General features: G+C 45.5%; 1 protein-coding gene and 1 long non-coding RNA gene across 2 annotated transcripts in view; one reads left to right on the forward strand and one right to left on the reverse strand.

Moving 5' to 3' along the window:
- LOC122917561 (methylthioadenosine phosphorylase) overlaps positions 1 to 14988 on the reverse strand; it is a 44697-nt gene that overhangs the window by 14542 nt on the left and 15167 nt on the right. The window contains exon 4 of the mRNA XM_044265585.1: positions 13381 to 13548. Coding sequence (XP_044121520.1) covers positions 13381 to 13548 — 168 coding nt within the window. The remainder of the gene's footprint in view (positions 1 to 13380; positions 13549 to 14988) is intronic.
- LOC122917562 lies at positions 804 to 8678 on the forward strand. Its single transcript, XR_006386404.1, has 3 exons — positions 804 to 1186; positions 7145 to 7257; positions 8143 to 8678. It is a non-coding gene; the product is annotated as an uncharacterized LOC122917562 (long non-coding RNA).

Consider the following 14988-nt stretch of genomic DNA (forward strand, 5'->3'; position numbering starts at 1 on the left):
AAGCTGGATCACTTCATGTCTCCTTCTGGGAGTGGGAGGGAAGGGAAGAGCATGGAGAAATATAATGGTTCGATTTATAAAGCTGGTGCATCCACTTACCAGAATTCATCTGTTACTTCCATCCTGTCACAGAGAAAACAGTGACTCTTAGCTGGCACCAAAGCCACCTGGCTCCATAATGAAGCCTCCATGCTCTGCAGGGATGAAAACCTGCCTGTGTTCCTCCCAGCCCTCTGTCCTCTGTCTTTGGGGAAGGCCCAGTTGACCCTCAAGCAATTCCAGATGGGGTTGAAGAACAGGTCAAATGGCTGTCCTATTCCCCATGAACAGAGGCTTTCCTCTTTTGGTGAAACTAACCAATAAAATGGTGCCACGTACTCTAGTCCTGGCTTGGTATCAGCCTTCTGTGAGTCAGGTATTAGCAATATCCCCATTTACAACTGTGATGAAGTAGGAAAACGGAGCCACAAAAACCTCCAGCAACTATATCCCCATAAATGTTCATGCAACAACACCCCCACCTTCTGTTCCTCTCTCTTCTCTTTCTACTCCTTCTTTGCCTGATCATTCCTCTTTGTTCTGACCTTCGACCTTAAGACAAAACATGAATTAGTTATGCTTTATGTTATGTCACATACACACACTGCTAATTAACTACAGTTCGTTCCCTCTGTCAAGTGGAACATCTTACACTTTTCTCTTTAAGCAAAGCTCTTTAACTACTAGCTACAACTGCTGTATCTGTTTGATTCTCTATTTCCAATCATAAAATGTAGTTCATCCACCCATATGCACAGGCATTGTGACATGGAGTCAACCAAGATGTCCAGAAGACCGCCAGCAGCTCGGAAGCAAGGTTGGAAGCTAGAGACAAACGAGGAGCCAGCCCCAAGGAGAATCTACAGTTGAGGCCAGAGCCTCAGAGAACTCAGCCCTGCAGGGGCAAGTGAAGGGCTGCGCCCTGAGGAAGACATGAACACTTTAATACCAATATTTCTAATGGTTTCAGGGCTGTGCTGTCAAGATCCAGGAGAAGGAGCGTGTGAGAAAATACCTCTTCACACAGCCTGCCCACCTATCTGTCCTGTTCACATAACTAACTTAAGTGTCAACACATTCAATGAAAGATTTAATGGCTTAAACTGAAATCACTGTAAACAGCAATACTCCTGTCCAGCATAAAATGGTAAGGCATGATTGATGCTGAATGCAATTCTGACCAAGAGTAATGGGATTTACAATCATGGAGGGGCAGGGGGAATGGAGCACATTTTTTTCCCCATAAAAAGTACAGTGTATAAATATATTTTCTCTTCCTTATGATTTTCTTAATAACACCTTTTCTGTAGCATACTTTATCATAAGAATATAGGACACAATGCATGTAACAAAGTATGTAAATCAACTATTTATGTTATCAGTAAGGCTTCTGGTTGACAGGAGGCTATCAGCAGTTAAGTTTTTGGGAGGTCAAAAGTTACACATGGATTTTCAACTGAATAGGGCTCAGCACCCCTATCCCCATGATGTATAAGGGTCAACAGTAATTTGTTACAGCAGAAACAGGACACTAATACATGTGCTTATGTGGTTTAAGATACAGCCAACCCCAGCTATGGCTTCCACCAGTTATAAAGAAGTGATGCTGAAGGTTGGCCCCAACTCTAGCTTCATTAGCAAACCTTCCCAGCGAGGCAAGGGGACTGCGAATTTCACTTCCCTGTTAGCTTGGGACCCCAAGGGAAAACACTCTGGGACTGACTGATTTGGCTGGGTTTATCGCTCACTCAGTAACTCCGTGCCTCAGAGAAAAGTCAGTCTGATCTCTCTGTACCTCAATTTGTATCCATTTCCTCATATTTAAAATGGGGGAATAAAGACTACCACCTACCTTCTTTTTTTTTTTTTTTAATTTTTTTTTTTTAAAAGATTTTATTTATTTATTTGACAGAGAGAGATCACAAGTAGACAGAGAGGCAGGCAGAGAGAGAGAGAGAGAGAGAGAGAGAGAGGGAAGCAGGCTCCCTGCTGAGCAGAGAGCCTGATGGGGCCTCGATCCCAGGACCCTGAGATCATGACCTGAGCCGAAGGCAGAGGCTTTAACCTACTGAGCCACCCAGGCGCCCTACCACCTACCTTCTAAAGGTCAATGTGAAGACACGGAAAGCAAGTGCTCAGCACTAGCAACCACCATTTATGGAAAATCTGCTTCTGTACTTCTGAAGTGCCCACCTTAGGACTTGACACATGTATGGACCTCAAGTTGAAGGTCCACAAAAAAACAGTCTGAGGCTCTCAAACAGGGACACACACTAAGGGAACTGAAGTGTGCACACGAACAAAAAACTGTGCATGGAAGAGTGAAGGGAGGCAAAACTGTGTTGTGTACTGGCAAGAGAAGTGAGTTCAAGACTTCCAAGGAGAGAACACTGAGCACTTTTCACACACAGAACAGCGAAATGCCCCAAAAAAGAAAGACTGGTAGGTTGTTGAATCGGCTGATAACTGACTAGTAGACTTGAGTCGGCTCTCGGACAGCCATTTGTTAGTAATTTTCCCCTGAGGAAAAGTGGAGCTGCAAATAACAAGAACACTTGTCCTACAGCAGAAGCAAACACAACTGCACATCTGTGAGGCAGCACATGTCCCCAACAAGCCTCAACATGCAGGAACATGACTCAATTAATCTACTGTCAAAGCAGGGCCAACGGCTGATTATAAGTAGCATGGTTTTGGGGAAATGATTCCACCTACATTTTTAGATACCACATTAAAAGGTATCTAAATAGTAATGCGCATGGACAAACTCAAACTCAGTTTCTAAGAAACCAAAATGAAACAAAAAAAAATCCTCCCAATCCCTCTTTTCTTTTTTTAAAGACTTATTTATCCCAAAGACAAGGAGAGGGAGAAAGAGAGAATGTGAGCAGGGGGAGGAGAGAGACAATTTTCAAGCAGACTCCCCACTGAGCTCAGAGTCTGAAGCAGAGTTTGATCCCACAACCCTGAGAGCATGACCTGAACCAAAATCAAGACTCGAACCCCCAACTGACTGAGCCACCCAGACGCCCCCACACCCTCTTTTTATTAAAGCCTGAGTTCTGAGGGAAAGTGGAAGTGTTCTATATAGCAAGGCGTCATGGCCATCTTGATGCCCAGTAGTACCGCTAGCAATTTATCCCACGAGGACGTTCATACAAACACAAAGATAACTGGGCATACCAACGTTAACCGACTCAAGTTAATACAAACAGGAAACTGAAAACAACCCACTTTCACTCAGAAAGCAGCTTAAATGAACCACACTGCCAACAATGGAAGAGAGTATGTAAGGAGGAACACAGTGGCATCTGACAACACGTGTGGGAAGCTGAGAGAGATGGTTTAAAGGGAAGACACACATTGTGAGCTAGGATAGAAGAAAAAGACAAACTGTTCTTTTTCTAGAATTCCTACAGAGTCACACAAACATTTTTTTGTGTGTGTTAAAAAATATATAAATGGTAGGTAATATGGACAATATGCCCAATTTAGTGATGATAGATCTTTAAGACATTTCTGTATCAGCACATAGAAATTTATTTAAGGTTCTGAATAGAAGGCCATGGATATATCAGTATATTTAAGTTATTATACAAAAAACAGGCAATTAAAAATGGTACAACTTATATCTCTGAATGAGCTACCTTATACATGTTCCTCAAAAACCGTCAAGGAACTGGTACAAAGGCCTCCCACATTTTCAAGTTTAATGGACAGATTTCACCCAATTTCCCTTCAAAGGGCTATGGTAAGGCACACACCCACTGGAAACAGAGGAGGGTTTCACTTTTTACCATATACCCTCCTGTACTATTTTCATTTTATCTCATTACAAGTATATATTACTTGTAAATGCTCTAAAACACAGGTTAGGTTGGACAGCATTTTAGTTTTAACATACACTGTAACACCAAAGACAATTTAACTTAAAAAATTTTAAAGTATACAAATAGAAGATAGCAAAAAAAAAAAAAAAAAGCCAAGTCACCAACCAGTAAGATCAAAAGGATATTTATATTCTAGGAAATATGCATAATTTTAAGATCAATATGATTAAGAATAAGCTTTCTAAATTTCCAGGTGTATATATATATATGTGTGGGTATGCACACTTGGACAGCACTATTGTAAGCATGTTTACTTATCTATTTATTTAAATAGATTTTATTTTATTTAAATTTTATTTATTTACTTGACAGAGACACAGAGAGAGAGGGAACACAAGCAGGGGGAGTGGGAGAGGGAGAAGCAGGCTCCCCGCTGAGCAGGGAGCCTGATTCAGGACTTGATCAGGACCTGAGCCGAAGGCAGACACTTAATGACTGAGCCACCCAGGCATCCCTGTTTATTTACTTATTTACTTATCTGAGAGAGCGTAAGCATAAGTGGGAGGGGCAGAGGGAGAGGGAAAGAGAATCTCAAGTAGATTCCATACTGAGTGCAGAGCCCAACACCGGGCTCCATCTCACATCCCCGAGATCATGACCTGAGCCCAAACCAAGAATCAGAAGATGCTCAGCCAACCACACCACCCCGGTGCCCCTGTTGTGAGCATATGTATAAGTGAAGGGTCAAATCCTAGAAGATTTAGGTCATGGAGTTAGGGTACAAAGGGTTCCCATCTGGAGGAGAAAGGTAGAGTGCTGAGGGAGAAGAAGAGAGTTTAACACTGCAGTGGGGAGGGAAGCCTGGGTGACTCAGTGTGTTAAGCATCTGACTCGATTTCAGCTCAGGTCATGATCTCAGGGTCCTGAGATCGAGCCCCATGTCTGGGTTCTCAGCCAAGAATGGAGTCTGTTTAAGATTCTGTTTCTCCCTTTCCATCCTACCCCTCTTGCCTCATCCTGCTTGTACTCCCTCTCTCTTAAATAAATAAATAAATAAAAATAAAACTATAGGGGCGCCTACGTGGCTCAGTGGGTTAAAGCCTCTGCCTTCGGCTCAGGTCATGATCCCAGGGTCCTGGGATCGAGCCCAGCATTGGGCTCTCTGCTCAGCAGGGAGCCCACTTCCCCCCCCCCTCTGCCTGCCTCTCTGCCTACTTGTGATCTCTGTCTGTCAAATAAATAAATAAAATCTTAAAAAAAAAAAAAAACCAGTAAAACTATAGTGGGGAAAAGTACTGGAAATTTTGACACGAACAACATGAATGGCAACCCATTATGACATGGAATGAATCCGTTCTCTTCACCAGAAGGGACTGAGAGCTTCTAAATTTGGACACGTAATGAAGATCCCTCCATTGCTCTGACCTAATGAGAGCTTACAGTGCCACAGGAAATGAGAAAAACCTGTACTTATATCCCAGTGAGGAGGCAAGACTGTTTAATAAACATGTACAGTTTTCTCCTCCCATTTCATACTTTTCATGAGGACTTGCGAAACAGGGCATGCAGACCAGCAACATAATAGTAAAATCCTGGCTCTGACATACATGCTGAGTAAAATCTCTATGGGCCTCAGTTTTCTCATCTGTACAAGGGGGGCCATAAAAGGTATATCCACGACGTTTCCTAGTGCTGTGATAGTTTGCAGCACCAGGAGCACAGGACCACAGAAGCAGCTTTGCTTCACCGTGAAGTATCATGGACATGGCTCCAGGTCAGTGTTATGTAACTTGAACAAATCCTGTTTACAACTTCATCGCATTCCACAGGATAGCTGTTCAACCACTGCCTTAGGCTGCTCTTAAGAAACAACACAAACACATCCTGGTTACATGTGTCTAGAAAAATACACCATTTGGCGCTTTTATTCTTAGAACTATAAACCACAAAAGGAAGGCTCGTTGGAAAGGCATAAATATTTTAAACCTTACTGAGTCACATGGCCTTTTAAAAAAGGGGCACCTAGGTGGCTAAGTTGGGACACTCAGTTGGACACTCAGTTAAGTGTCCAACTCTTGACCGTGACTCAGGTCATGCTCTCATGGGCGGTGAGATGGAGCCCCGTGCCGGGCTCCGAGCTCAGCACAAAGTCTGCTTGAAGATTCGCTCCCTCTGCCCCTGACTCGCATGCTCTCGCTCTCTAAAAATAAATAAATCTTGGAAAGAAAATAAAAAAGAGGGGCGCCTGGGTGGCTCAGTGGGTTAAAGCCTCTGCCTTCAGCTCAGGTCATGGTCCCAGGGTCCTGGGATCGGGCCCCTCATAGGGCTCTCTGCTTGGCAGGGAGCCTGTTTCCTCCTCTCTCTCTGCCTGTCTCTCTGCCTACTTGTGATCTCTGTCAAATAAATAAATAATATCTTAAAAAAAAAAAAAAAAAAGAGTTGTAACTATCTCTACCAGCAATAGGTATGTGAAGGTTAATTACCCAGGACCTAAGAGCATCTGACATATGGGAAGAGCTTAATATTTTCTTTCACTTCAAAATTATCCAGAAATAACAACTTCACGTTCAAAAGAATAGATGTAACCAGATAATAAACATTAATACTTCACTGGGGAGAGGGAAATGGGCAGTACAAAGGCAATGGAAGAAACTACAGCGGAGGTGACAAGATATTTCTAAGTACATGTCAAAGATCATCAGCATTGATGAGAAAAGGAAATAGGAAAAAATGACATCGTATTACAGTTAAGTGCTGAGGTGCATACAGAGCTTGTTAGGACATTCCTTCCCCCTGGACTGTGATGTGAAGTCTGGGCTGGTACTCACCACTGCTTGGTAAAACCCCAACCAATGGGGCACCTGGGAGGCTCAGTGGGTTAAGCATCTGCCTTCTGCTCAGGTCATGATCTCAAGGTCCTGGGATCGAGCCCCCCACCTGGCTTTCTGCTCAGCAGGGAGATTGCTTCACCCTGTACCCCTGCCTGCCTCTCTGCCTCCTTGTGATCTCTGTCAAATAAAATCTTAAAAAAAAAAACCCCAACCAAATAAAGGTTCTGAGGCAAGCCCTCCCAGAGACATGTGGATGCTCCATTTTCAGCACTTTTTTTTTTTCCTTAAGTGGGTTCCATGCTGGGCATGGAGCACAATGTAGGTCTTGAACTCACAACCCTGAGATCAAGACCTGAGCCGAGATTAACAGTCGGACACTCAATGGATGGAGCCACCCAGGTGCTCCAGCACTTTCCTGATCATGTCTTTCTCTTATGTTTCCAGGGAGTAATGTCAAAATTGGCTTTGCAGGAGGCAAAGGAGGGTTGGGAAGAAAAGCACTGACCAGATGAAAGCAGTGGGGATGGAGAACAGAAGGTGGTTCAAAGCAAGCACAGGTATGACCCAAAGATGGACTCTGTGCACCGGCGATGCAGGGCCACGGCAGCAGCCACCAAGTGGACAGCAGCACCGCTGTATCAACCTAGCAACTTTCCAAGTAGGGAACAGGAAACCAGGGTGGGGTGAGAGTGAGAGTATGGGGTTGGAAGATATCCAAGGAGGAGAATCTATTTTTTTATTTTTTTAAAAATATTTTATTTATTTGACAGAGCGAGTGAGCATGCACATGAGCAGGGGTAGCAGCAGGCAGAGGCAGAGGGAGAAACAAACTCCCCAGTAAGTGGAGAGCCGATGTGGGGCTCGATCTCAGGACCCTGGGATCGTGACCTGAGCTGAAGGCAGATGTTTAACTGACTGAGCCACCCAGGCACCCCCCAAGGATAATTTAATTTTGAATTCTAAAGCATGAGGTATCTATGAGACCCTGTCCTGGATCCAGGGGTCAGTGTGATTGTGAAGGGGGAGGGCAGGACTGGAAGCCCGTGTGTGAGGGGTGGGTGAGGTCACAGGCTTTGGACATTAACAGAATTCAACATCCACAGGTCCCACCTATTAGCAAATGACCGGTATTTTTGAGTCTTAAGTTTCCTTGACTATAACCCAGGAAAACTACCCTCGTATGTGGTGAGCAGGATTAAGTGATTTGTGGCACTTAGTAGTAGTTCAAAATTTCTGAGCTTATCAGCAGTTTTATTAAGAGAAAGGACATAAAGTCAGCCTGCAGAGCAGAATGCGGGAAGTCCCGGGAACATGGGAGTAGCCGCCTGGCTCCCAGGGACAGGTGCAGGCAGGAAGATGACAGAGCGCAGGCATGCAAGTAAACTGGTGAGAGGGAAGAAGGAACACGGTCAGTTTAGGCCAAACAGCTTCTGTTTTCACAGAAAGAAGAGACATTTTCAACCAAGAGTGAAGGAGATGGGGAGGACGCCGTGAGAACAGTAAAGATTTTCAAATAGCTGCTAAGAGGAACGGGAAAAGAGCCAAAGGAGGACTTCCTGGGCAACTGCTTACCATAACTGCAGCGAGTGTGGATAAAAATCCACACCCTGCCCCAGAGGTCCAAAGACTGGTGATTAATGGACATCAGAGCACACCCCAACCTTCAGGCCAGTCCGCGACAGGGGCGGGGAACAGCAATCTTACATCATGGCACTGAGACGGAGAGGGGAAGCCCAGAACTTTGGGAGCGGAAACAAAATGACATCATCCTTTACTACCATGTTTACAGTGGGGACTTTCCTGTGAATAAACCAGCAAGTATTGCCCCCACACTTAGTCAAAGCTTTCCCTAATGGAGCAAGTGCAGGATTCTCTGAAAAGGGAAGACATCACAGCTCAGACATCAGAGCACAGCACCCTCACCTAGCAGCAAGGACGCTAGTGACCAAAGAATCTGGGGGCAAAGCCAGGAAACAATTCTGGATGTTCACACTTCCACATTGGGGCTTCTCCCACTGCATTCTTCTAGCAGAATCTAACTGGGGGCCTCAGGCACGTCAGGCCAACGTGGGAACAGCATTAGGCAGAAAACATCTGCCGGCAGGGATCACACCCTGATGTTTTTCATTGTAATTTTTTGGTTGTATTTGTCTCATTGTTAAAAAAAAAAAAAAAAAAAAAAGTTCTTATCTGTAAAACATTCCTGATAAAGACCACTATTAGAAAGTAAGAATCTGGGCACCTGGGTGGCTCAGTCGTTAAGTGTCTGCCTTTGGCTCAGGTCATGATTCCAGGGTCCTGGGTTGGAGCCCTGCATTGTGCTCCCTGCTTGGCAGGCGGGAAGCCTGCTTCTCGCGCTCCCATCCCCCTGCTTGTGCTGTGCTCCCTCTCTCACTGTGTCTGTCAGATAAATAAATAAAATCATAAATAAATAAATAGATAAATAAAAACAAACAAATAAATAAATGTAAGAATCCTATCCTTGTCCTTAACAGATATGTTTGCTGGGCACAGCCTGAGAGAGTTCACACAGCCCTCGTGGGGTGAATGGGTCCTACTAAACTGCAAAAAAAACAATTTAATAGAATGTGGGCATCTTTTCCAAGAGCTTGTAGATATCTGGTGAATTCAATTCCTTTCCACAGTAACAATCAGGACAGATGGTGAGGGGGTCGGTCACATGTGGAACTGCCGGAATCCTCTACCCATGGCTACCTTGCACAGTGTGGAGAGTATTTGGGGTGACAGGAACACGCTGCACATACAAAGGTTTGTACCCCAGAAGAAGCTCCAAATTATGAATCCTGGAGCATCTCCGTTGTAAGATCCTTTTAAAGTATAAACGGTCTCTTGGGACAGACAAAAGGTCAGACAAATTCTTTCCCGGGTTCAGATGGATTGTGGAATGACCAACCGGAAGAGAAACAAGTCCCACTTTTAATCAGGTTTGATCCTGAATTGTCAAATGACCTGTGGCTCTAAAATAAGGACCTCCACTGAGGCAAAAGAAATGGATTCATCAAACCCCATTCATCAGGAGGTATGAGGCACCAAAGACACTGTGGGCGAGCATCCTCCAAGTTCTTGGTTATCAGGTGCTATTTTTAACTTTGGTTTGTGAGGAACATCGCCCAAGGAGCCCCGGACCCGGGGCCTGGGCACAATCAAGTAACCTATCCCTCTCCAGTAAGAATGGGAAAATCACAAAACCAACAACACATTTCTGGTATTTAAATTCTAGAGCAAGATCCGTTTTGCTTTCTACAGCTGCCCTAATCACAAACACAAGGAGATTATTTTGACTTTAAATATTAAGTAAGGCATTTCCTTGTGTGTCTGAGGAGGAGATGCACAAGGGCACACACCCCAAAAATACCTGGAGCCACTCCCCTCCCCACCGGTCTGTTGTCCTGCTCTCTCCAGGTCAGCCACACCCAATTCCCCTTCTCTCAGGCCCAGACTTTCAGCTCTTCACAGGCAGGAACACAGCAGAGAGAAAACCAAATTATTTTCAGAAGACAATGAGCTTATTAAAAGAGTTTCCAGCCCATCAGACTCCTTTAAAGGTATATTCCGTTTTTAGAGTAGAAATCCAAATGTTTTTTAAAACAACTATGAAGTCAGAGCCACCTGTCACTCTTCAACCTAGATGGCCTCTCAGGTACACACGGCAAGGCTGAGGGACCAGGTCGGTGGAGGTCTTCCCTACTCTGGGCACCAAGGGCAGAGGAAGTAATGTGCTTTAGTTCTGCCGTCTATTAAGCGAGAACAGCCACACTACTCCATCTTGAATTTTTTTTTTTTTTAAAATATTTTATTTGAGAGAGCAGTGAGAGAGCACACAAGCAGGGGGAGCTGTAGGCAGAGGCAGAGGGAGAAGCAGACTCCCCGCCGAGCAGGGAACCCAATGCGGGGCTTGAACCCAGGACCCCAGGATCATGACCTGAGCTGAAGGCAGGAGCTTAACCGACTTGAGCCACCCTGGAGCCCCCCCCCCACCCCAATCCTGACTCTTTATCACACATTTATGTTAGGGAGAGTAAAAAGATCCCTCTCAACCTCTGAAGGCCCTGTTAGCACAAGGATATTTGTTCCAGGAGAATGTGCCAGAAGAGTGCAGCAATAAGCAAATGTGTGTTTCCAGATCAGAAACACAGAAACTCCTGGAGAACGGAGCTCAACTTTGGATTCTGAAGAGAGGGCCACGGGCCACCGATGTGTCTGAGGCTAAACAGAGCCAAGACAAAACCTGATCCAGGGCTCCCGTACCCGTGGCTTTAATCCACTGGGCGGCTTCACAGAATGCTGGGGTTTCGCTCCCCAAGCTGGGGCGGGGTGTTTGGCTACAGGCAGCTCAGCCTCTAGCTCAGCATGGGGCACCGAGAGGACATATGGGGTGCCTGCCTGAACCTGATTCACCTTCAACAAAGCGCCATTATTAGTACAACACAAGAAGGCCACTACTCATAAGGCAAAAAGTGCTGATTCTCTTCTCTTATGAGACACACATACAGTAAATCACATATGCGCCCAAGCCTGGTGAACTAACTCAGCCAGCAGCAGTTATCATTCAGAAACAGCGACCAGCAGCAACTGACCACAAGCCACCCAGTACAATCTTAAATTTTCCAACAGATGCATTAAAAAAAGGAAAAGAGGTAAAATTAGCTTCAATATAAAAAAAAAAATTAGCTTCAATATCACATCTGGGCCAATAAATCCAAAATGTTACCATTGCAATATGTCATCAATATAAAATTTGAGATTTCTTCTAAATGACATTCCCTTAGGGTTCCTCCTCTTAAGAGACCGTTTCTTCTGGGGTGCCTGGGTGGCTCAGTGGGTTAAAGCCTCTGCCTTCAGCTCAGGTCATGAACCCAGGGTCCTGGAATGGAGCCCCGCATCGGGCTCTCTGCTCAGCAGGGAGCCTGCTTCCTCCTCTCTCTCTGCCTGCCTCTCTGCCTACTTGTGATCTCCGTCTGTCAAATAAATAAACAAAATCTTTAAAACAAAACAAAACAAAAAAACAAGTATCATAAAAATACTAACCGAGCAACTACAGGCATGTGTGTGTGTTAGGGGTAAAGTGGCAAATAGGGTCTTTGCCCTCACATGACCTATGTTCTAGAGGGAAAGATGAACAATACATACATGGTGTCAGGTGCTGAAATAGTAACAGGAAAAATGACAGGTGAAGGGCATGTACGAATTTCAGTCTGCCCCCATTATTTATTAGGCTGAACCACAAGAAACTGCTGATATTCAACCATTTCTAACCTGGAGAATGGTCAGTTTCATACACTTCCACCTAACAGTTTCACTCCACCAGAAACCATCAGGAATGCTTCTGATGGACTCTAACTTAGAACAGTTCCCTGACGGACAGAAAACACAGAGAACTGGACTGAATAAACTTCCCTCCTGTGGAAGAGGTGGGAGCAGTGCTTGGGTGGAAAAAACTCAGCAACAGCACATGGGGAGGGTGGGATGGACAGAGGCGATCGTCTGGGGACCGCAGCAGGAGCCACTGGATGGCTTAAACTCGGCGCTCTTTCTCCCCGCCACCGATTCAAGGCGCAGAGTGTAGTTACCTGTCTCCCTCTGGAATACCACTCTGGGAGGTGGTTCCTTTCACCAGGAATTGTGGACTGGGGTCAATGGAAAGGGACCCCTAGGAGACCACTCACTTCACTTGTGATTTCTTCAACTACTTTATTATTATTTTTTTAAGATTTTATTTGTTTCTTTTGGAAAAAGGGAGCAGGGGGAAAGTGGGGAGAGAGCGAGAGACTCTCAAACAGACCCCATTCTGAGGGTGGAGATCAATGCGGGGCTTGATCTCGCGACCCTGAGCTCACGACCTAAGCTCATATCAAGAGTCGGGATACTTAACCAATGGGACCCACTCTTCAACAATTTCTAAATTCAGAAAAAGTCTAGGATTGTGGCAGTTTATTACTGCTGAATTTTTTTTTTTTTTTGGTAAAGGAATGTTATATATTACTTATACAATTAAATAATAAAAAAGCCCCTAGCTCTTGAACCAACTGGTCGATCGCCAACACCATGTAAAGACAACCAGACATGACGAGGCTGCCGATATAATGCAGAAGGGAGGGTTCTTGCCGAGAATGTGGACCTGGCTCTCCTCAGGTCCAGATTTACCGGCTGGTTTATAGCAAACACGGGGGACAGGAGAAGACACGGACACTTAAGGAAGCAATCTATAAAATCTGCTATAGGGATGCTACAGGACACGAGAAAGAGTAAAAGGTGGTGGCTGAAACATTATTAGCTCACACATGTCACGAGTGGACCCCCTCTGGAATCTTACTTGAAAAAAACAACTTAAAGAAAGTCCCGGGGACAACCGGGAGAAGGGGAGTGGAGTCCAGACAGAGGGTACTAAGGAAACATGAAGCCATTTGCTTGTGTCTACGGGCGTTCTTATCTATTCACATTACAGACCACAGCGAACTGAGGAATGGCAGAGCCGGGAACTGGTCACCGGACAGCTGATTCTTCCTCTGGTCTGCAGCTGTTTAACAACTTCCCACAATGCAAAACTTCAAGCACATCTGTGGGCCTGCCCTCCGCTCCTTCCCAGGCCCCCATACAATCTCCATTTGAACTGGGAATGATCTCCCCCGAGCCTTAAGTACCTTAGAGGGCCTGCTCACCTGTCGATGAACTGATCAATAATGACGATATCACCGGGCTGAATCTCCTCCCTCAAGGAGCCACAGGCCGTGGTCACTACGATGTGTGTACAGCCCTCCTCCTTCAGAGCCCAGATGTTTGCCTGGTAGTTGACTTTTGAAGGCATAATGGTATGCTGTCTCCCATGCCTGTGGGAAGGAGCACATGCAGCCGGTGAGTGAGAGGGGAACTCGAATGCTGTTAGAAAACTCAGTTTATGGCGGCGCCTTCCAGTCCTTTCCAACAAAGCACTTTTATGGGCCGAGGCCAGGGCATAACTAGCCTACTGTAAATACAAACCACTTGGTCTTCATATGCAGGCCACCTTTATGTGGTATGTGTTTATTTTCCTATCAAGAGCCCGTATGGAAGATGTACTGTGTCTGTCCTCTAGCATCCCAACACCCCAGAATCTGAGGCAGATGGTTTCACACAAGCCACATCATGGAAAACAAGAGGTGCCAGTGAAGAAAGACACAAAATCGAAGGAGAAACTCAAGCCTCCAGCTGACTCTCTTCATTCCTTTGTCTGATCACCCAAATAAGTTAGTAAATAAACTCAAAATTAAGAGCTCCCAGCTATTAGGACACAAGCAGGTTTTGTCCAAGAACTAGTCCACCTCACGCATGACCACTGTTAGTGGCTGAATGGTGCCCCCTCCCCCTGCCAGAGTTCATATTTTAAAGTCCTAATCCCCAGAATGCAAATGTGCTTGCAGAGAGGGTCTTTCATATGATGATGAGGTTAAAACGAGGTCCTTAGGGTGGACCCCAATCCAGTGTCCTTATAAAAGGAGGAAATCTGGACACAGACTTGCACACTGGGGAGAAGGTCTGACAACCCAGGGAGAAGATGGTCATCCATGAGCCAAAACAAGAGAGGCCTGGAATAGTTCCTTCCCTACTCCCCGCCCCCAAGCCCTCAGAAGAAACCCATCCTGCTGACACCTTGATCTTGGAATTCTAGCCTCCAGAACTGTGAGCAAATCTGTGTGTCCACCCAGTCTGTGTCGGCTTGAGCAAACTAACACAACCACCAACGGTTTCCTACCACACTTCAAATACAACCCAAACCCCTAACCACGGCGCTCATGGTACTCGGGCACCGGTGTCCTAACACAGCCTCAGCTCTTATCCCGTCAGCCCCACCGGTCTTCTCGCTCCTTCCTGCTCAGGTCTCGGGCCCGCCGAGGTCTCCACTCCACACAGGGAAGTGCCTTCCACGACCACGGAGTCGAAGTCACACCACCATCCCCTTTTCTTTCTAGCCTCTGATGGTAACTCAAACTACAGCTCCTTTTCCGTGTCTGTCTTTCCTGCTAGAATCAGTCTGAGGCTGAGGCCCTCGTCTGTGCTCCTCTCTGGGACGCAGAACACGACCGGGAGCATCAGTAAATGGCCAGTTAAGGGAACCCAATTTCTAAAATTATTTTTAAAAATTCACATGTTAGGTGACAGGCTTTAATATAAGCAGTATTTCATCGAGTTAAAATCATTCTGGTCTGCTTGAAAAACTACCAATATAATGGTGTAATTGTCCACCACGGAAAGGCCAACTGTCAAGTCCAGTGTCCTTCACGTGTGATAAT

The sequence above is a fragment of the Neovison vison genome, chromosome 9 (assembly GCF_020171115.1).
Source record: "Neovison vison isolate M4711 chromosome 9, ASM_NN_V1, whole genome shotgun sequence".
NCBI classification, from domain to species: domain Eukaryota; kingdom Metazoa; phylum Chordata; class Mammalia; order Carnivora; family Mustelidae; genus Neogale; species Neogale vison.